At 32.0% G+C, this 25,566-nt stretch overlaps 4 protein-coding genes and 1 pseudogene across 5 annotated transcripts in view; 3 read left to right on the forward strand and 2 right to left on the reverse strand.

Moving 5' to 3' along the window:
• Nucleotides 1-542, forward strand: part of LOC101515741 (uncharacterized) — an 11,278-nt gene extending 10,736 nt beyond the window's left edge. The window contains 1 exon segment of the mRNA XM_004492716.4: nt 27-542. Within this exon segment, the coding sequence (XP_004492773.1) occupies nt 27-113 (87 nt within the window). The 3' untranslated portion in view covers nt 114-542.
• A 595-nt stretch (nt 543-1,137) lies between these two features.
• Nucleotides 1,138-7,414, forward strand: LOC101488503 (TMV resistance protein N). 2 transcript variants are annotated; one of them, XM_004492718.4, is made up of 6 exons: nt 1,138-2,343; nt 3,168-4,263; nt 4,568-4,843; nt 4,945-6,000; nt 6,527-6,798; nt 6,911-7,414. In XM_004492718.4, the coding sequence occupies exons 1-6, from the start codon at nt 1,817-1,819 to the stop codon at nt 6,921-6,923; spliced, it is 3,240 nt and encodes a 1,079-aa protein (XP_004492775.1). In that variant the 5' UTR covers nt 1,138-1,816; the 3' UTR covers nt 6,924-7,414. The 2 variants fall into 2 exon arrangements, with proteins under 2 accessions (XP_004492775.1, XP_004492774.1); XM_004492717.4 differs by having other exon boundaries at nt 6,527-7,414.
• Nucleotides 7,415-8,360: 946 nt separating this feature from the next.
• On the forward strand, nt 8,361-9,576 carry LOC101489381 (heat shock cognate 70 kDa protein-like; annotated as a pseudogene).
• A 544-nt stretch (nt 9,577-10,120) lies between these two features.
• LOC101489049 (probable receptor-like protein kinase At5g24010) lies at nt 10,121-12,080 on the reverse strand. The gene has a single exon (XM_004492719.4). It carries the CDS (start codon nt 11,940-11,942, stop codon nt 10,530-10,532), a length of 1,413 nt encoding a protein of 470 aa, XP_004492776.1. The 5' UTR covers nt 11,943-12,080; the 3' UTR covers nt 10,121-10,529.
• A 7,365-nt stretch (nt 12,081-19,445) lies between these two features.
• Nucleotides 19,446-22,373, reverse strand: LOC101513883 (uncharacterized). The gene is made up of 3 exons (XM_004492974.4): nt 21,555-22,373; nt 20,127-20,672; nt 19,446-19,696 (listed from the first exon to the last, which is right to left on the reverse strand). The coding sequence occupies exons 1-3, from the start codon at nt 22,371-22,373 to the stop codon at nt 19,595-19,597; spliced, it is 1,467 nt and encodes a 488-aa protein (XP_004493031.2). The 3' UTR covers nt 19,446-19,594.
• Nucleotides 22,374-25,566: the final 3,193 nt, after the last annotated feature.

Here is a 25,566-nt window from a genome sequence, read left to right on the forward strand (position 1 = left end):
CCTGCTGGTTTTTCTATGCACCACAGTCACACCCAGCATTTACTGAATATCAAGATTTATTGGAAGACCTGGAAGATAAACTTGCATCTGTTGTGAACGAGGAAGAAAAATGAAAGTGAACACCGCTTTCACATCTGTACTGTGATCCTCATTGGTTCCTGCTAAAGTAGTTTGCTTGGGAGGCTTTTAATCTCAGCCCACATCGTAGTTTGACGAATCATGTTACACCGAAAGGACTATGGATCCTTGCCCTTGGATTCGATGGTGAGCCGGAAAATAACATTCATGTGCTGGTTAAATTAAGATGATCTTGGTAACACCATTTTTGTGGTTGTTCTAATCGAATGAATCCGGAATAGTACTTGTAGATAGAGGTTAGAAATAACTATAGGGAGGCTTGTGCATGTCTAAGGATTTCACTATTCTTTACTTTTTTTAATCCACATTTTGTAACATGTGATTTTTGTACTAGCATGAACAGATCCATTTGTATATATTGGTTATATGCTCTTTGATCAGTTCAAATTACTGGATTTCATGCCTTTGTTCTTTTTTTTTCCCCTCCCTTGAGCATGCCAAAGAGCTCTTATGTTTCATGTCTCTACCATTTCATAAGGAGTGCAATCAATATACTCTCCAACACACAAGACTCTATCTTATTGGATGAAGTTTACGTGGATTTTTGTAAATCATGAGATGCTATTACCAATTTATAGGATTTATTTTCAAAGTGATGAAATCCATATGAATTCCATTCGAAAGTGCTTTTCTTTTTTGAGGAATCCATATGAAATAGTATGTTTGATACACAAATGTAGTTGCTTCTCTAAAATGTAAATTACAAGTATATATAACATGTTACATATACTCATAAAAAAAAGGGAAAACTCATAAAAAAAACATACATGTTACATATTTATTGATTATCAAATTTGTACTCTTTTACTAAGTAATAATTTTATGTATAATTTATAGTAATTGATCAAATATGCGTTTCAAATTTCAAAACAATTTGAATATTTGTGATATCTAATAGTTAGTATTTATATTTTAAATAATATATTGTATGGCGTAGTTTTGTTTGAAACTTTATAAATTAAATTAAATTAACCTTATAACATCTTTAATTCAACGACTAAATTGATTGAAAAGCTAAAAAGTGATAGGAAGTAGATGCTATTTTATTTTGAGTTAAAGAAGATTGCAAGAGTGAGAACCAAGAAAGTGAGAATTGGTTTTCTCTTTAGATTCTTTAATAATAGGACTTTCCGAGTAGTGGATATTGGCAAAAAATAACAATAAAGCTACCATTATGCCATAAATTCAAAGGCAGATATATAGTACTATTACTTTTCCAATAATATGTCTTACCATGGAAAGAGAGGGGAAGCTAGTTTGTTGACGTAGAAGAAGAAGCTTTCACTTTCATTCACCATTTTTCACTACTAAACTTCATCGACCACAAATTTAAACATATTTTGTCCTAAATTGATATTCAACTAACATTTATATATTGTAAACTGGTCTTTGTTTTTCTTATTCTATGTTAAATATATTTCGTCTTTCTCCTCACAGTCCCTTCTTTCACACTTGAACTACCAAACCACCTTCCTCCAAATTTCTTTTCCATCAAAGCCAACAGTATTTTATTAACATTTGCACTCTTGAAAATCTTGTATTCACTTCACATAATCTTGCATCATAACACTGCTTTTGTTACAACACAACATAAGCTAGTAGTACTTTTTTCCCCTTTTTTTTTTGAAGTGTCTAGTGGTGAAATTTACATATTCGAACCAGCATACTAGCATATAAGATGAAATCATTCACTCTAGGTGAAACCTCTTCTTCTTCCTCTCCTTACAATTCAAGTTCAACTACAAGGTTATGCAGCTACCATGTGTTTTTGAGTTTTAGAGGAGAAGACACAAGAAAAGGTTTCACTGACCATTTATGTGCTTCCCTTGAAAGAAAAGGTATCACAACTTTCAGAGACGACAAAGACCTTGTAAGAGGACAAGTCATTTCAAAGAAGCTAATCAATGCAATTCAAGATTCTATGTTTGCAATCACTATTCTCTCACAAGATTATGCTTCTTCAACTTGGTGTTTGGATGAGCTTCAAATGATCATGGAGTGCAGCAATAACAACCTGCAGGGTCTAGAGGTTTTTCCTGTCTTCTATGGTGTGGATCCATCTGATGTTAGGCATCAAAGAGGAAGCTATGAGGATGCTTTCAGGAAACATCAGGAGAGATTTGGTCAACACAGTGACAAAGTTGAAAGGTGGAGAGATGCATTGACACAAGTTGCTAGTTACTCTGGATGGGATTCCAAGGATCAGTAAGTTAGTTGTTATCTCATTAATAGATTTATTCTTTGTTTTTAAGCTCTTCATTTGAATCTGAGGTTCATCTGATTAAAGAGTTTGGGAAGTTAAGTTAAACATTTAGTGTGTGTTCGATTATGCGATGGTAAAAATTGATTTTTCAAAGTTGATTCTATTTAAAAGTGAGTTGAATATAAAATGATTTATATATTGCATACATTCACATAAAAATGAGTAGAACAATAAATTTGAAGCTAAAAATTAGTTCTATATACAAAAACTCCAAATTCTAGCTTAAAATTAGAATTTGAGGCTAAAAATCAATTCTAAAGCAAAAACTCCAAATTCTAGTTAAATGTTAGAATTTGTTTTGGAGGTGAAATCAATTTAACTCGAAGACATCCAAACATGTCAAAATTAATTCTACACTTCTAGAATCAATTCTTCCTTATGCAAAAGTGAAACAAAACACATTAGAAAGTTCAGTTTTCACATAATATTTAATTATGTTGGTTCTACACACACACACACAAATATATGGTTACTTCTTGTATATTATTTTGTTTTGACTTACTTCTTGTATATTATTAGAAGTTCAGAATCTATAATTTTTTACTTATCTTGACCAGTTCTGCCAAATATCAAATGTCAAGCATACTCATTTGCACTAAGTTTGTCAAAAATTCAAAATCACACTCATGTGCTTGGCTTTACCTTATATTTAATCTGAAGGGTCATGCTAAGCATACAAAATTATTTCCAAATTTTCATTTAACATGTATTTTTAGTTTGTTGCTTAATTTGCTTATTGGCTTCTTCTTTCCATCTGTCTGAACAGACATGAGGCATTACTAGTGGAAAGCATTGCTCAACACATACATAGAAAGTTGGTTCCTAAATTGCCATCTTGTACAGAGAATCTTGTTGGGATTTCTTCAAAGGTAGAGAAAGTGAGAAATCTCATAGGTATGCGGTTAAACGGGGTTCGCTTTATCGGCATATGGGGTATGGGTGGCATAGGCAAGACAACTATTGCTAGAGCTGTCTATGAAGCAATCCAAGGTGAATTTCAACTCACTTGCTTTCTTGCAAATGTTAAAGAGACATCTGAGACAAATGGTTTGGTTCAAATACAAAGACAACTTCTTTCTCATGTTGGTATAAGTAGGAATGATTTTCATAATTTGTATGATGGGAAAAGGACAATACAAAACTCATTATGCAGAAAAAAGGTTCTCCTTGTTCTTGATGATGTGAATGAAGTAAACCAGTTAGAGAATTTGGCTGAGAAACAAGATTGGTTTGGTCCAGGAAGTAGAATAATAATCACAACTAGAGATAAACACTTGTTAGTAGCACATGGAGTACATAAAATCTATGAGGTTGGAATATTATTCCAAAATGAAGCCCTTCATCTCTTTTGTTTGAATGCTTTTAAAAGAGATCAACCACAAGAAGGGTATTTTGATTTATCCAAAGAAGTGGTGGAATATACTAGTGGTCTTCCATTGGCACTTGAGGTTTTAGGTTCACATCTCTATGGAAGAAATGTTGATGTTTGGCATAGTGCTATCAAAAAATTAAAAAAAATTCCACACCCAAGAATTCAAGATAAACTGAAAATAAGTTATGAGAGTTTAGATACCATGGAGAAGGATATTTTTCTAGATATTGCTTTTTACTTCAAGGGAATGAAGAGGGACGAAGTAATGGATATATTAGAAAGTTGTGGTTATTGCCCTCAAATTGGAATTGAAATTTTGATTGAAAGATCTTTGATAACTCTAGATTCTGTGAATAATAAACTTGGAATGCATGATTTGCTTCAAGAAATGGGCAGGGATATTGTATTTCAGGAATCTCCAAATGATCCTAGTAGACGTAGCAGGTTGTGGTCTAAAGAGGACATTGATCATGTCTTGACAAGAAACAAGGTAGGTTCTAATTTTTCTGACACCATTGGATATTTGATATGTACTGCCAGTATAAATATCTTTTATGCTGCCAATTAATCACAAATCATTTTATATAAGACTTTTAAGATAGTTAGGAGTAAAGTAAATATTTTTAATTATGACAATTTATGATTGATTGGCTGTATAAATAAAAATCTTTAAGTGTATCAAATTAAAATCAATAAATTTGTGTGCAAACAATGCAACGCAACTATTTTGTTTGCTTAAGTTTGTGTTTTCCTTCATTCAATAAGACTATGTATTTGTTATTATGGTTTTATAGGGAACTGAAGCAATTAACAGCATAGGTATGAAATTACTTCAACCATATGAAGCACATTGGAGCACTGAAGCATTCTTTAAGACAAGTCAGTTAAAATTTCTAAGTTTAAATGAGATGCACCTTCCCCTTGGCCTCAGTTGCCTTCCTTGTTCATTAAAAGTTCTTCACTGGAGAGGATGTCCTTTGAAAACTCTGCCACTAACAACTCAACTTGATGAAGTAGTTGACATTAAATTATCTCATAGCAAAATTCAACAACTTTGGCTAGGAATAAAGGTAATAAGACTTTTCATCAAAACCTTTATTAAATTCCATCACCATGAATATTGATGCTGAATAACTTCATTTTTTTTATTTTTTTTTACAATTTTGAGCAGTTTATAGAAAAGCTCAAGTACTTGAATTTGGCTTTTTCCAAGAACCTAAAGAGATTGCCTGATTTTTCTGGTGTTCCAAATCTTGAAAAATTGATTCTTAAAGGCTGTGAAAGCCTAACTGAGGTTCATCCATCCCTTGTACATCATAAGAAAGTTGTTTTGATGAATTTAGAAGACTGCAAAAGTCTTAAATCTCTTCCAGGGAAGTTGGAGATGAGTTCCTTGAAGAAGCTAAATCTTTCTGGCTGCTATGAATTTAAATTCCTTCCAGAGTTTGGAGAAAGCATGGAGAATCTATCATTGCTTGCTTTACAAGGAACAGCTATAACAAAACTACCCTCATCACTCGGATGCTTAGTTGGACTTACTGATTTCAACTTAAAGGACTGCAAAAGTCTTCTTTGTCTTCCAGATACCATTCATGGACTGAATTCCCTTATAATTCTAAATATTTCCGGGTGCTCGAAACTCTGTAGATTGCCGGACGGTTTAAAGGAAATCAAGTGTTTGAAGGAACTCCATGCCAATGATACTGCTATTGATGAACTACCTTCCTCCCTTTTTTATCTAGATAGTCTTGAAGTATTATCATTTGCTGGTTCCAAAGGGCCATTGAACAAGTCAATGAACTGGTTTGTTCCCTTCAATTGGATGTTTGGTGGTCAACCAGCTCCCACTGGATTCAGATTTCCAACTTCTGTCTGGAATCTACCTTCTTTGAGATGTATAAATCTAAGTTACTGTAATCTTTCTGAAGAATCAATTCCGGAATATTTTCGCCATTTATCGTCGTTGACGTCTTTGGATCTAACTGGTAACAATTTTGTTATCATACCAAGCAGCATTTCTAAACTTCCAAGGCTGAAATTTCTTACTCTAAATAAGTGCCAAAAGCTTGAATTGTTGCCAGAGATTCCGTCAAGTATGATACAGTTGAATGCAAGCAATTGTGATTCAATGGAAACTACCAAATTTAATCCAGCAGAGCTATGTAGTCTCCTTGCATCACCTATACAACGGTTTATTGCTGACGAATTTTTAAAGAGCTTTATGAAGGTATGTATACTTAATTTATCTCTAGCTGTTTAAAAATTCTTGAAAGTACTTTGACTGTGATACATTAAGCCAATCAATGCATAATAACATATGATATAAATAGAATATGAGCTGTAAGATTAACCGTTTGAACAACAACCCCAGCTCAAAAGAAGCAAATGCCAATAATGCAAACAAAAACACTCAAGGTTTGATCACAGAGTTCGGCCAATTTTGCCTATGTCTTTGACTACTGAGTGAATGTTGTTCCTTTCTATTATTCAAACATAAGGTTACAAATTACAATTTGTGTTTAAATACTACGGTCTAGTTTACAAAATTACCCCTGAACCGTACATGGAGGGCTTCGCCAGCTCGGGCGACCTGCCCATTTACCAGCAAACTATGAGCCATATCCAATGTTAACTTTATAATAAAAATTGAAATGCATGAATGTACTATTATTCGTTATGACTCTCATAGTACATAAGAATTTCATGAATATCCCATCTTGTAATTTACTAAACTTCACAATTATGTGTTTCAGGGACTCTGTCTTCCCTCTGCAAGATTTGACATGCTTATCCCTGGGGAAGAAATTCCATCTTGGTTTGTTCCTCAAAGAACAGTTTCATGGGCAAAAATACAAGTCCCTAATAATTTACCTCTAGATGAATGGATAGGATTTTCTCTATGTTTCCTATTAGTGAGTTATGTTGTCCCACCTGAACTGTGCAACCATGAGATTGAGTGTTATTTGTTTGCACATAATGGCAAGCAGTTGGTCAGCACAAGGACATTACCTCCTATGGATCCATGGTATCCTCACCTTTATATTCTCTACTTGTCTATTAATCAATTTCACGACAAAATTCTCAAAGACAATTACTGGACTGACATTGAATTTGTATTGAAATGTTATTGCTGTCAGTCATTGCAAATAGTGAGGTGTGGTTGCCGTTTGGTATGTAAGCAAGATATTGTAGATTGGAACAAAGTTATGAGTCAATTCAATGAGAGTTGAAGATATTTGGAGATCATATAGTTAGTACTTGACAATAACATCATTCCTTGATGAACATGAAGCTGCCAGTAGTATGATGTCACCAATTTGACCAGCAAGATGCTGCACAAGCAAACAACAAGAAGCTGTATCAGATGCAGAATGAATCTTAGATATTAGAAAGTTTGAAACTTGATTCAGTGGCTATTGTTTAAAAAAGCTGGTTAGATTCAGTTCAAGATAACCAGCAACTTAGTTTGGTTTAAATTTGAACTTGATTTATTAGACCGTTTGAATGATTTATAAGTTCTGTCTCACGTAATATTCCATCATATTTAGGTAAATTTGAAATGAACCCTTTTTCTTGTCTTTGTTGTCTTTAATGACAGATTTTATTTTCTAAATTCTATACACTTTTCTTTGATTAGACTACTTGATGAGCTTTCTTTGATTAGACTAGTTATCTCATCAGCTGAGCTGCTTATTATTGTTGAATAACATGTTACCACTACTTGATGAAAATAATTAATGCACACATAAGCTAGATGCAGAAGTGGAACATTGACATTTTACATTTTTGAGACAATATGAGTAAAATCACAAGCTAAATCCTGCAAAACAAGAACTCCTACACTTGATTGACCTTTTCAGTTCAAACGGTAGTCCTGAAAAACAAGATGAGTTATTTTTAAAAGAACACTAAAAATTAAAATTAAAGAAACCTAATCAGTAATGTATTCAAATTATAAAGTTTACCAGGCTTTTGAACAGTACTGTAATTCATATGCATGGTTGAAACCTTTCCCTTATACTGTGTTTTTAGAATAAAGGATTTCATAAATTTCTTGGTTTATGAGTTTGAAGTTAAGTGAGATAAAAGAGATAACAAAACTTAACGTTTTTTGTCAAAAATTATCGGAAAGGAGCAACTTGACTGACGAAAATATAGTTAATGAACCAAAATTAAACAAAAAATAATTAAGAGACTACAGTGAAACTAAAAAATAAGTTAAGGGACTAAGACTAATTTAGCCTTAATTTTCACATTCCACATATATAAAAACCAACCTGAAATATACATCAATGTTGTATCTCTTTCTCTTCCAAACTCTGAATTCAAATCCTTTCTTTCTCTATAAGCAATTCAGATCCTCTCTAGAACAGCTTTCCATCACTACAAAGACAATGGCCAAAAAATATGATGGACCTGCCATTGATCTTGGAACGACCTATTCATGCGTAGCAGTTTGGCAAGAGCATAACAATCGAACTGAGATGATCCACAATGATCAAGGCAATAGAATCACACCTTCTTTTGTTGCTTTCCGTGACTCAAAAAGGTTGCTTGGCAATGCTGCTAAAAATCAGGCTGCCTCTAACCCAACCAACACTATCTTTGGTAATTGATCTTTTTTCTGTTACTACTTTGGTTTATAAATTTTGTTTATAGTTTTCTATTTATCTGCTATGCTTTCATTAGAGAAGAACAAGTTATACATCACCAACATTTTTATTTATGCAGATGCAAAGAGGTTAATTGGTAGGAAATATTTTGATTCAACTATTCAAAATGATATAAAGTTGTGGCCTTTTAAGGTCATTTCTGGTATTAATGACAAGCCCATGATCCTTGTTAAGTACAACTGTACAAGGATGAAGAAAAGTGCTTTGTTGCAGAGGAAATATCATCTATGATCCTCTCAAAGATGCAGGAGATTGTAGAGAAGTTTCTGGAATTACCTGTGAAGAATGCAGTGATTACTGTGCCGGTTTATTTTAACAATTTTCAGCAAAAAGCCACCAAAGCCTTATTGCTGGCCTCAATGTAACGCGGATAATCAATGAACCAATAGCTGCTGCACTTGCATATGGACTTCAAAAGAGAGCTAATTTTGTTGGAAAGCAAAATGTATTCATCTTTGATCTTGGTGGTGGCACTTTGATGTGTCACTTCTTACACTAAAGGATGATAGCTTTGAAGTAAAGGCCACTGCCGGTGATACTCACCTAGGTGGAGAAAACTTAGACAATAGAATGGTGAGCCACTTTGTGAAGGAGTTGAAGAGGAAGAACAATGTGGAAGGATTTGGGCACGAGCATCAACCTGATGAGGCTGTTGCTTATGGTGCAGCTGTTCAAGCTGCTTTGTTGAATGAAGGCATTAAGAATGCTACAAATGTGGTCTTGCAAGATATTACTCCCCTGTCACTTGGTATATTGACAAAAGGAGATATCACGAGTGTGGTGATTCCTAAGAACATTCATGTCAAGACGACAGAAGGCAGATGTAAGACAAGTGCGGATACCCAATTTGGCATCTCGATTAATGTTTATGAGGGCGAGAGAGTAAGAGCCAGAGAGAACAATTTGCTAGGTTTGTTAAATCTCTTACTTCCTCGTGCTCCTCGAGTCCTCATGGCCTTGGTGTCAAAGTATGATTTGCTATAGATGTAGATGGTATATTAAATGTCACTGCTGAGGAAGAAACCACAGGGAATAAGAAAGAGATTACAATAACAAATGAAAATAGAAGACTATCAACTGAAGAAATTGAAAGAATGCTCCAAAAAGCTGAGAATAGGCTGAAGATATGAAGTTTTACGAGAGAGTTAGAGCAATGAATGCTTTGGATGATTACCTTTGCAACATGAGTAAAGTGATGAAGTATAATAGTGTTATTTCCCTGCTGGCTACTGCAGACAAAACAAAGATCAATTTTGCAATTATGGAGGGACAAAGTTTGATTGATAATGATGGCAACCAGCACAAAGAAACATGTGTTTGTGGACTTCTTGAAGGAGCTTGAAAGTGTCTTTGAATCTACACTGAACAAGATCAACAAAGGTAACTTACTCTGATGAGGAAAGTGATTTGGAATATTTTAATCTTTTTATTTATTTGTGTTCATCATTTTCAGCTTTCTCATGTACAATGTTGCAGCTGTTTGTTTTACTTCTTTGATTACATATTTTGATAATATATATTGGTCCTTATTTCTTTTCAGTACAGATCTCATTATTTTGCATGAAAACTAGCCAAGCCAAGCATACCCAGTCCTAGATCCACCTATCAGCAGCATTAGCATATACACCTTGCTATCTTATAATGTTTTTTTCTGACTATCAAATACACTCTTAATTTGGGGCACCAGTAAACTCATATTTACCACTCAATAATTACTTTCAAAGTTCAAACAATTACAATGATGAAAGCTACAATACTAAAAAACAGACAGAAACCGATGAATGGTTGAAAACAAAAATAATGTAATTGCAAAAGTTGTGCCTTAATATTATGATATAAACAAGTAAAACAACTTAGATATATTACAACAATCCCTAAAAAGTGGTATTAGTCTAGCTTTCATACTCTGGCATCCTTCATAGCTTGATCTGCAGACTGCAGCATGTTCCTTCATGTTTCTGTTGTCTTGTCAAAGCCACCTAGATGTCTAGATTTGCTGATATTCAATAAACAACTTATTTACTTGCAGATTAAATATTTCCAATCCTCTTGTTCCTTTCAATAAAACTATATATTGCCGGTCTTAACTCTTAACATTATCCTCAGATAAATTCATAGGCAACCTTGACCATGATACAGATTCCCTTGACTCAATAATCCTCCTACGAATCACTATGGATAAGCTCAATACAATGCATACAGCAGCTGCAAAAGTAAGCAAAATACCAGTATTTCCCCTTGACCGGCTCTTGAGAACAAAATCAGCACAAACATCTCCATCAAGACTCTTGTGTGTATTGTTCAACTTCATAACCTCAATTCCATTTAACATTCCATCAATGACATGTGGAATACTGCTCTTTGATGGACCTACACTAACACTCAAAGCTCCTAAACTACTTCCTCCATCAACAACAAAGTCAGCATAAAATGGAGAAGCCAGCGAATCCGAAATGGAAGAGAGGTCAAAATCTTCAAAAGCCAAATAACCATTCACATAAACATTGAAATATAGCAAACCAAGCGAAATGCTAGCAATATCACAGAAATGCAACCTAACAAGGTACTTATATCCACCCGCAATCGGAAACACCCATGTCATATTAACATTAGGCACAGAATCATTCTTACTTCGAATCAACCGTGCAGTATTGTAAACATTGTCAGGTCCTACCTCACGACTAGACCCTCCACCATGATACTTAATCCTACCACCAAAGTAAAGCTTTTCAGACCCAACAAATGATTTCAAGTACTCATCATCAGGAACCCAAGTCCTCCACAAGGAATCATTAAAAGGAGTAACTTTAGGACCCCCCACAGTGACCCTATATACAACTTCAAGACCTTGTTTGTTTAAACCATGAAAACTCTTCAAATCCCCTGAGCTCAAATACTGCGCTGTTTCAGGAACAAGGTCTTTGGGTGCAGAAATAACCTCGATAGCATTCACAAACGCCAATTTCGAATCTTTACTAGGCACAAACACGATTACAACCTTTTCAGAATCGACCCATATGAGATATTCAACTACCTTAGGGTTTCTTTCACTATCAGCAATAAAACGAGTGAAATTACTCAAAACAACATACCCATTAACCAAGATGTGAAATTGAGCGCGACCCAGGTCGATATTCGAGGAATTAAACGCGTGAAAGTGAAAACGGACCAAGTGGGTCCCTTTATCTTTAACATTGAAGGAGTATTTTGTAGGTTTAGTGAAAACCCTAGCGGTGTGGTAGATTTGGGGCAAATTGGGAAGTGGGTTTTGGTTATTGATGAAAAGGGAGTTGGGAGAGGAGGAAAAGGAAAGAGATTGTTTGGAGGAGAGGTCGCCGGAGAAAGAACGGTAATCGAGGAGGGTGTTTGGGACGGTGGAACCGCAATTGACGAGGTAGTTGTCGGGGGGAGAGAAGAAGTGGGAAAAGACGGTGAGTGTTGAGAAGGAGAGTAAGAAGAGAAGAGAAAAGAGATTGTTTAGCGTGAAGGAGTTCATGGTTGTTGGATTGTGAATTGTGTGGAAGATGGTGATGATGATGATGAAGAAGAAGAGAAGACCGATCTGGCATGGATGGGACCCACACGCTCTGGGTGGGAAGCACTTTCTTTTTTATTCGTTCATTTATTTCCACATAGTGGAACTGGTCAACTAGGTCCCATCACAGTATACCAACATCTATCTATAGCTAGTAGTAGCATTTCACAATTCATTACTCAAATAATATTACATTCTTATTTAGGTTAAAAAAAGTAAATGATAATATGTTTCGTTAATAAAGTTTATATGGTAGCCATAGTGTCTAAGTTTATAAATAAAAAAGGTAAAAATAGATTATTTTAAGTTTTTATTTTTATTTGATCCTTTATGTTCCCATAGTAAAAGATAAACAATGACTTTATATTAAAGATGTAAGAGAGTTTGTAGTATCATAATAAATTTTTACTTAAATACCACTCTTAGTCCCTTAACTTAATTTCAGTTAACATTTTAGTTAATTATTTTTTTTCTAATTTGGTCTTTTATTTAAATTTTAAATCACAATTTGATCCTTTATGTTTTAAAATTTCAATAATATTATTCTTATTTTTTGGAAAAATTCATCCAAAATTTTAAACAAAACCCATAAAATTAATTATCATCCTCAATATAATGCAATTTCATCAAATTCATAACTTAAATCAATAAATAAATTCATATTTTCATCTCTAACAACATCAAATAAAGAATGACAAATATGAGTTTATTTGAAAATTTAAATTTCGAATTTAATGAAATTTATTTTATATTAAAGAATATAATTTAGTTTTATGGATTTTGTTCGAAAATTTAGATGAATTTTTGTAAAAAAAAAAAAGAATAATATTGTTGACATTTTAAAACATAAAATATCAAATTGTCACTTAAAATTTAAATAAATTACCAAATCAAAAAGAAAAAAAAAAAGATAAATGACTAAAATGTTAACTGAAATTAAGTTAAAAGATCACGAGTGATATTTATTCTAATTTTTTATAAAAAATATTTATCTTTCGGACGAACTTTTAAATTCCACCTTTCATTCTAATAGACAATCACTTCAAGGGGAGCCGGAGAACATTTGCAACATCTGAATTATTAAAATATTCATAAACTTTAACTTTATCTCACAGCTTCGTACATGTAACAAACAAATCACACAAACACATGATAGCATTAAAGATGTGGTTATCCCTTGAGAAACCAAAAAATCCGAGTGCAACCAATAGTCGTTCCATGCCCTTATATAATCCCCACCTCCATTGCACCACCGACAACCAACCTTAAGTAAAGTTTTGGCAGTCATAATACTCATCAACACATAATTAGGATTTGACCCAAACATAATTAGGATTTGACCTAGCATTTGCATTCATAAACTCACAACTTGCAAAATATATAGCTTTGAATATACACAAAACAAGAGATAGAGGTTAAGATATCATCCTCCAACTTGTTTGGCAAATAGTAATAAATTAAAAGAATACAAGTTTTAGAATCTCATGGCACTTTGTAATTTGTTGATTGATATCTTATCCCATGATAACCAATTATTGCCTTTTCGATTATGCCCACCAGAACCCCACCAAAAATAATTCATAAGCATATGAATCACATCCCCTAAATGAGGAATGAGAAAATTTCACTTATAGTAAGTACAAATCGATTGTAAAAGATACTTTATCATCACTTTTTCTGCTTGATTAAGTTAAAGCGGGATTATAGGTGACTATATTCCTCTAGACTTGGTCATCATTTTGACTCAAAAACACCCTCAACTTCTGATAGTTTAGATAGTTTATAGGCTATCTGAATATAGCTTCATAAACACCTAAACTCTTATATTTAGCATTAGCTTCCACACCTACAACACTAAAAAAAGAAAAATGAATCGTATGCAAACAACAAGTGATAAATAAATGAAACACAACTAAAAATGTGAATCGTGTAAAGATCTCACGAACTACATCTTTAGAGATGAAGAAATTAGCCCTTCAAACTACATAATGAATAGGTAATGAGAGAGACAGTCTCTTAATCTAATTCATCTACAAGTTATAATAGGATCACCTGCTTCTTTGTTGACTAAGACAAAAAAAACTAAAATGATTTAATACATTGCATCACCCAACTAATCAAAGTAACATCGATTATGTTTCATTCAAGAAAAGGTTGGTTGCAATTTCCATAACAAATAAAAGTAATCACAAGTGTCGCGTCCATTAAAAGTTTTGAAAATAATAATTAAACATGATATAATTATTTTATCAAATCTTATAAAATTAATAATGTAATTTATTTAATCTATTTATATATAATTGGCTTAATTGCAGTTTTGGTCCCCCTATTTTAGGTGAATCGCGAAAGTAGTCCCTCCATTTTATTTCTCCTCAGTTTTGGTCCTTCAAACATAATTTTGGTCTAAAACTTGATAAAATTTCAACTTTTTTGTATTTATTTAAGTCACATCATGCCTCAAGTTCTCATTTGCAATAATTGTACCTGAATTATATGATCATAAATGGTGTAGTACGGCTTTAAAAAATAAAATTTCATCAAATTTTGGACCAAAATTCTGTTTGGGGACCAAAATTGGGGAGAAACAAAATGGGGGGACTACTTTCGTGATTCAGCTAAAATAGAGAGACCAAAACTGCAATTAAGTCTATATAATTATAGTGTAAAGATTTTTCAAACTCTCAATTAACTATGACTGTTAAATTATTAAAAGTATATAACCTTAAAGATAACCATTTTCAAAATCACATATCACATATATAATGGGTTGTTTATTGATGTTAGAAACCAAGAATGTTCTGGTAAAACCAGATTGATCAGAATAAACCAAGAACGTTCTTGGTATTAAAAAGTTTTGTAATTCAAGTTCAACATTGATTGTATGTAATCACTAACTAATTAACTACTTGATTAGTTAGTTAGTTTGTTAGAAATTAGTTAGAATGAATGCGATCAAAGCCATGTATAAATAGCATAGCCATTTCAATAAATAAAAAGCCCATTCATTCACTTTAATTTATCTTTCTGGTTTATTTACACTACAAGCAACAATGTTAAAACACTAACAATTAGTATCTAAATCAAGGTTCATTGATCCAAATTAAAGAGTGATAAACATGAGTGATGTGTGAGGATCAAACACAAGTGAGATGAGGATGAGTTCAAGTGCAAGCAATGGAAATTTTCCATCCCATATGCTACATTTTGATGGAAAGGATTAGGATAGATGAAGAGTGCAAATTCGAGCATTGTTTGGCTTTAAAAAAGTGTTAGAAATCATATAAAATGGTTTTGAGGAGTTGGGAGTCAATCCAACAAAGGATCAGAGGTCGAATTTTAAATAAAACAAGAACAAAGATTGCAAGGCCACCTTCATTTTTCATGAATGCCTTGATACAACCAACTTTGAAAAAAAATTCTTACGCAAGAAGTGCAAAAGAAACCTGAGATATTCTTGAGAAGTGCTATTCTAGAGGAATCAAGGTTAAGAAAGTGAAATTGCATACCTTAAAAAGACAATTCAAGTTGTTGTTGATGGAGGAGCAAGAAAAAGTGTTTGATCTAATCTCAAAATTGAGGAGCATCACCAATCAAATGGCTGACTGTGGGGAGAAGCTTACTGAGCAGAAACTATGTGAAAAAAATATTGAAAACTTTGAATCTCAGGTTTGACTATATTGTATATGCCATAGAAAAGTCTAAATACATTTCCAAATTGAGTCTTGAAGAATTGCAGGCCACTTTAGAAGCATGGGGATTGAGAACGAATGAAAGAAGTTGGGTTAAATCTAGAGATCATGCACTAGAAGTACAAGCCTATAAGAAAGGAGACCATAAAAAGGGAGGCAGTACAAGTGGTAAATCAAGAGGAAAATCAAATAACTTTGACAAGAAGAAGGTGTAATGCTACAATTGTGAGAAATATGGACATTTTATTGATGAATGTTGGGTTGTTAAAGGAAAATATAAGAAAAAAATATGAGGATAAGGCACATGTTGCTCAAGAAGATTCGAACTCAAACACAGTCTTATTGATGGCTACAATGAATGAAGAACATTATTCATCCCAATTCTGGTTTCTTCATACTAGATATTCTAATCATATGACAAGTTATAAAGAATGGCTGGTGGATATTGATACATCAAGAAGGAGCAAGGTCAAGTTTGCTGATGACAGAACCTTGAAAGCTGAGGAAGTTGACAACATAGTGATCAAGAGAAGAAATGGCAAAACAGCGGTGATTGAAAATGTGTTGTATGTGCCAAGAATGAAAAACAATTTGTTGAGCATATGACAACTAATTCAGAAAGGATTTCAGGTGATTATGAAGGATGATGCCTTAGAAATGTATGATGGGCAAAAGAAAATGTTACTAAAGGCTCTTCTCTCAAAGAACAAAACCTTTATAATCAATATAAAGGCTACAAATATTCAATGTCTGAAGACACTGAGCTCAATTGATGAAATTCGACTTTGACATTCAAGATTTGGTCATCTCAACTTCAGAAGCTTGCATCAGATGGATGTAAAAGGAATGGTTAGTGGAATTCCTATGATTGATGTTCCTTAGAAGTTGTGTGAAGTATGTATGGCAGGAAAACAATCAAGAAACTTCTTCAAATCACAAGAGCAAGTAAGAGCGAAGAACATTCTTGAAGTGGTTCATAGTGACATATGTGGACCATTTGAGGTGCCATCATAAAGAGGTAATAAGTATTTCATAACATTTGTTGATGGATTTAGTAGAATGTTGTGGATTTATCTGATAAAGACCAAAGATTAAGCATTTGAAATGTTCAAGAATTTCAAAGTGAAAGTTGAAAAACAAAATGGAAAAACTGTCGAAGTGTTAAGGACAGATGAAGGTGGTCAATATAGATCACATGAATTCAAGGAATTTTGTATAAAAAATGGAGTTGAACACAATGGCATGGCTGAAAGAAGGAATATAACTATTTTAGACATGACTTAAAGTATGTTAAAAGAGAAGGGATTGCCACACAAATTATGAGGAGAGGTTACATCAACTACTGCCTATATTCTAAATAGATGTCCAACAAAGAAGCTATCAGATGAGGTTTGTAGTAGTTGGAAGCCAACAGTAGGACACTTAAGGACATTTGGTGTTCTATGTTTTAAACATGTACCAAATTAGAGGAAAAGAAAGTTGCAAGACAAAAGTGAAACAATGATACTTGTAGGATATCGTCCAACTAAGTCATGCAAGTTCTATGATCCTATCAAAGGAAAGGTGGTGGTCAACATAGATGTCAAGATCATTGAGCAAGAAAGCTTAGACTAGAAACAGACAAGCAGCAACAGCCAAGACTGGAGCCAGAAGAACAAAAGCTAGCACTGGGAACAAGAGACCAGCAGCTCGAGCAAGCCTAGACAAATTCCCTTACAAGTGCAAGAGGATCATCAGACCAGTGTAAACAGAGATGAAGAAAGAGTGCAGTCAAGAATACCATATAGGGCAAGATAACTACCAACACACTTAAGAGAATTTGAAGTTTACAATGACAGTGAAGTTGACAAAAGTGGAGATCTGGTTCATTTTTCCTTATTTCCAGATACAAAACCTTTGAATATTGAAGAAGCCTTAAAGAAATGACCCTGGAAGAAAGCAATGATGGAAAAGATGAATACAATTTAGAAGAACCAGACTTGGTACTTAACTGGCTTGCCTCCAAAGCAAAAGCAAATTAGAGTAAAGTGGGCCTACAAATTGAAGTTGAATCCAGATGAAACAATTGCTAAGTGCAAACCTAGATTGGTTTCCAATGGATTATTTCAAAGGGCATGCATAAATTATTCTAAAGTGTTTGCTCCAATGACCAGAATTGAAACAATCACGATTGTAACTGCATTGGCTTGTACTAGAGGTTGTATGATGTTCCAGCTTGATGTTAAGTCAGCATTTCTGAATGAGTGTTGGAAGAAGAAGTATATGTATCTCAACCACCATGATTTGTGATTAAAGGAAATTAGGATAAGGTGTTTAGATTGAGGAAAGCTTTCTATGGGTTGAAGCAAGCCCCAAGAGCTTGAAACAAAAGAATTGACTACTTTCTAATTGACATTGGCTTCATCAAATGCACAGTGGAATATGGAGTTTATGTGAGGTATTACACATTGAATGGAAGGCCTGCAATGATCCTACTATGCCTATATGATGATGACTTGTTGGTAACTGGCAGTAACAACAAGGAAATTGCAGAATTCAAAGAAATCATGAAATATGAGTTTGAAATGACATATTTGGGAAAAACTGAACTATTTGTTGGGCATGGAGTTTACTGAGATAGAAGAAGAGCTGTTGATGCATCAAAATAAGTATGCAGGAGAGATCTTAAGAAGGTTCAATATGACTGACTGCAACCTTGTTGTCATTCCAATGGAGATCAATGCGAAGCTGGAAACAAAAATTGAAGAAGAACAAGTTGATCCAACGTTGTTCAAGCAGATTGTGGGTTCCCTAAGATACTTGTGCAATACAAGACCTAATATTCGCTACAATGTGGGCGTGTAAGCAGATTCATGGAGAGACCCAAGAATTCTCACTGGTTGACAGTTAAAAGAATCATGAGATATGTTCTAAGCACATTGGAGCATCGAATTATGTTTGCAACAGATTTAAAGCAAGAAAATGGAGACTTGATTGGGTATTCACATTCAGATTGGTGAGGAGATAAGAATGATAAAAGGAACACTTCAGGCTATGTGTTAAAGTTCATGAAATCTCCAATTGCATGGAGCTCAAAGAAAGAGTCAGTGATAACATATTCTTCATGCGAGGCTGAATACATTATTGGTAGATATGCAGCTTGCCAAACATTATGGTTGGAATCATTGACAACAGGGTTAAAGCTGGATGTATGCAGACCAATTCCATTAATGATTAACAACATCTCAACAATAAATCTGGAAAAGAACCATGTCTCATGAAAGAAGCAAACACATTGAGACAAGGTTTCACTTCTTAAGAGATAAAGTTGAAATATGCAAACTAAATCTTATCTATTATCAAACTGAAGTTCAACTAGTTGATATCATGACTAAGGCTCTGAGGACAACTAGATTTGAAGAGTTAAAAAGATTGTCATGTGTAAAATCACTTAGATACTTGAATTAAGGGAAAGTGTTAGGAACCAATAATGTTCTAGTAAAACTAAATTGATCAGAATAAACCAAGAACGTTCTTGATATTAGAAAGTTTTGTAATTCAAGTTAAACATTAATTGTATGTAATCACTAACTAATTATTAATTAGTTAGTTAGAATGAATATAATCAAAGCCATGTATAAATAGTATTGCCATTTCAATAAATAAAAAGTCCATTCATTCACTTTAATTCATCTTTTTGGTTTATTTACACTACAAGCAACAATGTTAAAACACTAACAATTAGTATCTAAATTAAGGTTCATTGATCCAAATTAAAGAGTAATAAACACGAGTGATGTGTGAGGATCAAACACTAACAATTGATACTATGAAACAATTTAAATTGATAGTATATTAAAATTAAATTATTAATTGTTAGTACATTTTTATGGCACCTCAGGTCTAAAACAAAAATGATTTATCCTTGCCAATGAATGGCCTTAACTACAACTCAACAACTTCATGTTCTCTACATTTCCCTACGTCTATCACCAGAGTTCCATCCTCTTTTTTTGATTGAACCCTGCAACAATTTCTTCTTGGAGACTGCTTCAAAACAAACCAAAAATCCAATTAAGTAAACAATGTCATCAACTCATTTCAGAAAATCAAAGTAAAAGTACACTAATTAACATTTGAAACAAATAAAATACCCAAAGTTCAAGTTATATTATATTATAAAATTTAAAATGTTATCATTTTTAAATATACACCAATTTAATGCAAATTTAGTTTAACAGTAAAGATAACAAAATAACGACAATTCACTACAATGTTAGAAATTAAATAAAACAATTAAGTGATCTTATCTAATATGATTTCAAACGGCATAGTATTTTAATGTGTTTTATATTCTTCCTACAAAATGACAAGAAAGTGTATTATCTTTATTTTTATCCAAACTTTAAAATTAAAAAAAAAAAAAAAAAAAAAAAAATTATATATTTTTAGTGTTTATTAAATAAAATAAAGTTACCTTATCCCACAAATATGGGTCGGGTTTTTTGTAAACTTCCACCATTTGAATTTGAGCAGGATCCTCCATTTTCCACTTGCATTTGGGATTAGGTTTAGGTTGGATCTTAATATACCTTGTCACGGTTTCATTAGTCATAACATCATAGGTTGCATTAGACAAATGGAAAATAAAGGGTTTTTGGCAATCGTTGCGGCTAAAAGAGCGCGTGTTGAATGGATATCCTTTATAATTAGCTTCACGATACCAATTCAAGAAAGTTCTCGCAGGCCTTTCCATATCTCGGGCCGAGAAAATGCCTCGAAATATTTGAACTGCATAGCCCCAAGAAACGGATACGGTCCATTGATGGTTTTCATCATAGCAAATGGATTGTTGCATAAGCCCATATGAGTCCATTTTTATTGGGTCTTTGAATTTCTGTAAGGCCTGGACCTGGCTCATATTTGGAAATATGGGCTCAATTAGGTCCAAGTGATGTAGGGACACTAGTGGTGTAACTCGATGGGCTGCTAGGAGTCCAAACACACTGCCATAAACATCAAACTGAAAAAAAGAAGAATAAGAATCATAAACTGAAAGGAAAAAAATAAATAAAAATATATTCTCCTGTTTTCAAAACATAATCATACGATATTTTTTTTGTACTTAAAAAAGAATCATTAATTTTCACGAGTGGGGTAGGATTGACTCAGCTACCATAATATGACACCTCACAAGAGTATTAATAAAGTGGATGATATGCATGCCTAAAATATTCCAAAAATTAAATTGATTTTAAATACAAAATACAAGAATATAATAAAAAATATAAAAATAAAGGAGACACAAGTCAACAACAACATTCAGAATAAGGTTTTCGGATAGTTGGATATGGAGGTGACATTAGAGAGAGTCAACCATATGCATGCCTATGAAGGTTTTCGGTGGAGTTATAATATGAATTATTTTAAATTTTAAATTTTAAACCAACTATATGAATCATCCAAAATGCACCTCCTTGTTGGTCCTTTTTAATTTGTAGCACTGACCTTAATTTCTTCCATTAGTTGACAAAAGTTAAGTAGTTAAATCATGTTAAAAAAGCTAGGTAGTGATTAAAGACATGCTTAATTAATTTATCAAAAGAATTAGTTCAATTAATTAACTTTTTTCTTCTTATTTTCAAATTCAAATTGTTTACAACAGATACAAATTCACTATAATTACACAATAATAAAAAATTTTCTATTGAATTAAATTTTAAGTGTAAATTTAAATTTACCGTAATTTTATTTTTTTTACGGTAAATCACTATAATTATAATTTTGATGTAAACTGTAGTCTACACATCATAGTTTTAATAAAATCAAGATGTTAGTGTGATTTTTCCAAAAGTGAATGTTAATATGATGATACATGAAATATTTAAATTCACAAAGTACTAACCTGATGAAAGCCTTTCTCTAGGGTGAGAGGAACACCAAGCTCAGCCATACAAGCTTGAACCCTATCATCTGACCCATACAATTTAGGATACCTTTGAATACACCTATCTTGCATCTTCTCCAATTCAACAGCCAAAGGGTAACTAATAGCAAATCCACCACCACCATAAGCCATATTATAAGAAAAATAAATATTCTGATAGTGACTTTCCGAAACTGCCCCTATATAATAAAATTGATTATGATCATATTTTTGCAACACCTTCACCAAATTATCAATCACAAAAAATGTGTCATCATCTCCCATAACAATCCACCTCACATTTTCCATCCCAAGTCTCACTGTCTCCGACACAATCCTAGATATTCTAATCCCTGACCTATCTCCATGTGTGTTTTCGTACTTGAATTTTGATGTGTCACTTGATATCTTCAATGTTGGAACAAGATTTTCTTCACTAGGCTCAATTTTCACTTCTTTGTCTAACCATACAATTCCCCTTGTTTCATTATTCCTCCACCATAATTTAATGTACTCTTTTCTATGCTTCCATAATTTAGATGAGGCTCCTATTCCAAACACTATGTGAGAAATGTTGGTTTTTTCTTCAAAGGGTAATTTTGGTGTTTGTTCAAATAGGTTTTTAATTAAAGAAATTGTGTAAGGCTTTTTGTCACATTCATGTGAATTCTTAAAAATAAGGAAACCAATGGTGTAGAAGAGGTAGGACATAAGGATTAAGAGGAAAATTAAAGGAACTAGTTTTGTTATGGCCCATGGAGATTGAAAGCATTTTGAATCTTTAGGATATTTCATCATAGATAGTATATGTATATTGGTTTCAATTTAATGGCTTTTGAGTTTTCACATAAAATAAAATAAAAACATTAAAAGGCCAAGGAGGTAGAGAGAAGAAGGGTAGTCTGGTGAAAATTTGTGAAGTTATAAGATTTTGGGGTTTTTTTTTAAAGCATTTAAAAGATAAATAAATATCCTACGGAATTCAAAATTAACCATATTAGTATCTAGTCTAATGTCAAAAGATAATTTACTATAAGTCCTTTTTTTAAGCTAATTATATGATAATTATTGAAAAAGATATGGACTTAACTTTTGAATTTTTTTTTTGTTGACTAAATTTGTGTTTCAAATGACATGTTTTTAAAGAAAAAAGGTCACGATTCCCTACCGTCAAGTTAATTAATTATTCATAAATAATTTTTTGTCATTATTATCCCTTTTTTGGAAAAAAAAACTCGCATTCCTTATACGTCATAAATAAAATATCTTCAAATTCTGTTAAACAAGGCAATATCTTCAAAAACAATAACTATTTCACTAACTATTTTAGTAAAAAAAAAAGAAAAGAGAATATGTTCAAAAACTGACTATTTGACTATTCAGACATCAGTAAAAAATTAAATAAAATAAAATATTCATACTACTATTTAAGTGCTTATTATTATATTTTGTGATTTTTTGACATAATTATATTTTGTGATTTGTCTCTATAATTAGTTCAGACGTCAAAGTATTTTATCACAATCTTGTTAAACATTTAAAGTATTTACTTTTAGAGCAAACCAAAAGAACATACATATTAACATAAACTAATAACAGCACAAGGTGTATTAGGGTTTAACTTCGTTCAAGTATAAGTGAACTTGGATCTAATTTTGTTAAACTATTAAAAACTAAGTTTGCAATTTACAAATTTAATTTCCAACAATTTTAGTATTGATTTAGGTGTCTTTTGGTTAGTGCAAGTTTGCACCTTAAGTGGGTAGGACGAATTTTGGTTAGTACAGGTTTACAAGTTATGTGAGTGAATTGTTATCGAGTAATGAGGTTTAATTTTTATTGGAATTTTTATTTTCTTTAATTTGTTGTTTATTTTATTTTTAAATTTACTTCTTATGAAAAAAAATTATTAGATTTTTAGTATTTTTGTAAATTTTTTAGTAAATTTTTATCAAAAAACCTATTTACAATATTGTTAGTGTGATGACTAAGTGAAATTTAAACAAATTAGACGAGGTCCGATAACCGTTATTTTATTTTTCTCACCCTTATTTGTAAATTCATGTAATCAACTATAATCTATATCATATTGGCTCATTTGAATATCTTGAGTTCATATATATGGATCAATTGAGTTTGTTCGGTCTTAAAGAAAAGAAAAATTATATGATAACCTACCTAACAACTTCAAATAGTAACAACACCTTAAGCATGAAAGACAATGCTCACCACAATTTAATTTTTATATACCAATAGTATATATTTTTTTTATATTATCAGTACATCACAATTATTTATAAAGATGACTTCAAAGATAATTTTGATAAAAATTAAATATTTCTAATAATTTAACAATTATAATTGATTAAATATCTCTTTATACTCATAATATATATAAATTATATATTATATTTAATTTGAGACCAAGAGATAAATTCAATTTTTTTTATAAATAAAAGAAGATTATTGTAAATACAATCAATAATCAAAACCCATTACAACAAATTCAAAGACTTAGAAATTGTAAGCAAACTAATAAGTTGCTAGTGTAGTTGAGCTCGTGCGTTTGAGGAAGTGTATGATAATGAGGAAGTGTATGATAAGAAAACTATTTGATAATATTTGAAGATTTCTTTATGCGTTTTTAAAGAAGTTAGATTTTTTAAACGTTCTAATGGTTGAAGTTTTGACAATTGTATCTGACTTTAAAGTCACTATTCAATTGGATTAAGAAGAGATTATTAATGAATTTGACTCAAAAATTGTTATTGACATAATTTATCGTCGTTATACCTCTATTTGACATCTACAATTGATCCTTACAAAAATTATTGTTCAACTTTATTCATTTCCATAAATGATAAGTTAAGTGGTGTATCTCGATTGTAAAAGTAATAAATGTGTTGATCTCTTTACATGTAGAACTCATAATACATATTTTGGTATATTTTGTTGAGTTCATATTTTCATTTTTTTCATAATATTATGTGTATGGATATTGAGAACCCCTAATTTATATTCTTAATAAATTTCTCTATTCAACAAAATGAAAATACTTGTATAAAAACAATTGTAGTGTGATAACAAAAAAAACAAGTTAAATGTTCAACTTGAATAAAATTTCACTTATAGACCATAATATACACACAAAAAACCATCCCACGCTACAATATGTAATTTCATGATTGTAGACTGTAGTCAGGGACCTATAGTAGTCATGATCGCCAAATATTTTTAATTATTATTTTTATACTATAATTATAAAATAATACTTCATATATGGTTGATATAAGAGAAAATTGGAACAAATATAAATGTTGAGAAAGGTGCACAACATATAAATTATTTCTTATAAAATAATATAATTTAGGTCAACACAAAAGTTGATATATAAAGTTTAAAATTCAATTGAAACAAATATATTAATTTATTAATTTTTGTTGCATCAACTTTATTTTATATTTGGGATTCTAGTGAGTATACTTACCTTAAAATACTCCATCTGAATAACAATAAATGTAATTAAACTTGTTCAGCAGTTCAACCACTTGCACTGTGCAGTCATAAAATTTATCATAAAACTTGCTATTTGGATACGAAAAAGATGAGCATCCTATCTATATGAATTTTCTTGACTGTAGCAAGTTCTTACTAAAAGCTTCTTTTACTAAAATAAAAGTATACTATTACTACTACTGCAAGATTACTAATAAACTTACATATTATTAAATTAAAAAATACAAATTACACCAACAGGTATTCTATTTATTGATATAAACTGTTCCTTTAGTTATATATTTTAAACTCTATATCATATCTTTGTTGTTTTAAATTCACTCTAAGAGATTTTTGAATTTTAAGTTTTAATCATTGTCTGGACTACATTGTGTGACATTTGAATACCCTCTACGAGTCTAAAGTGACTTTTTTCTCTTTATATGTTATTAATATTTTCAAATTAAATACAAAAATAAAACACAAAATGGGTAGA

This window comes from Cicer arietinum, chromosome 3 (genome assembly GCF_000331145.2).
Source record: "Cicer arietinum cultivar CDC Frontier isolate Library 1 chromosome 3, Cicar.CDCFrontier_v2.0, whole genome shotgun sequence".
Classification (NCBI taxonomy): domain Eukaryota; kingdom Viridiplantae; phylum Streptophyta; class Magnoliopsida; order Fabales; family Fabaceae; genus Cicer; species Cicer arietinum.

Excerpts from the sequence above, each read along its gene's own strand:
- LOC101488503 (XM_004492717.4), top strand. The coding sequence starts at position 1,817 with ATGAAATCATTCACTCTAGGTGAAACCTCTTCTTCTTCCTCTCCTTAC. Across the intron at positions 4,844-4,944 it reads AACTTTGGCTAGGAATAAAG|TTTATAGAAAAGCTCAAGTA; the intron begins GTAATAAGACTT and ends AATTTTGAGCAG. Across the intron at positions 6,001-6,526 it reads TTTTAAAGAGCTTTATGAAG|GGACTCTGTCTTCCCTCTGC; the intron begins GTATGTATACTT and ends TATGTGTTTCAG.
- LOC101489049 (XM_004492719.4), bottom strand. The coding sequence starts at position 11,942 with ATGAACTCCTTCACGCTAAACAATCTCTTTTCTCTTCTCTTCTTACTC.
- LOC101513883 (XM_004492974.4), bottom strand. The coding sequence starts at position 22,373 with ATGATGAAATATCCTAAAGATTCAAAATGCTTTCAATCTCCATGGGCC. Across the intron at positions 20,673-21,554 it reads TAGAGAAAGGCTTTCATCAG|TTTGATGTTTATGGCAGTGT; the intron begins GTTAGTACTTTG and ends TCTTTTTTTCAG. Across the intron at positions 19,697-20,126 it reads ACCCATATTTGTGGGATAAG|TCTCCAAGAAGAAATTGTTG; the intron begins GTAACTTTATTT and ends GTTTTGAAGCAG.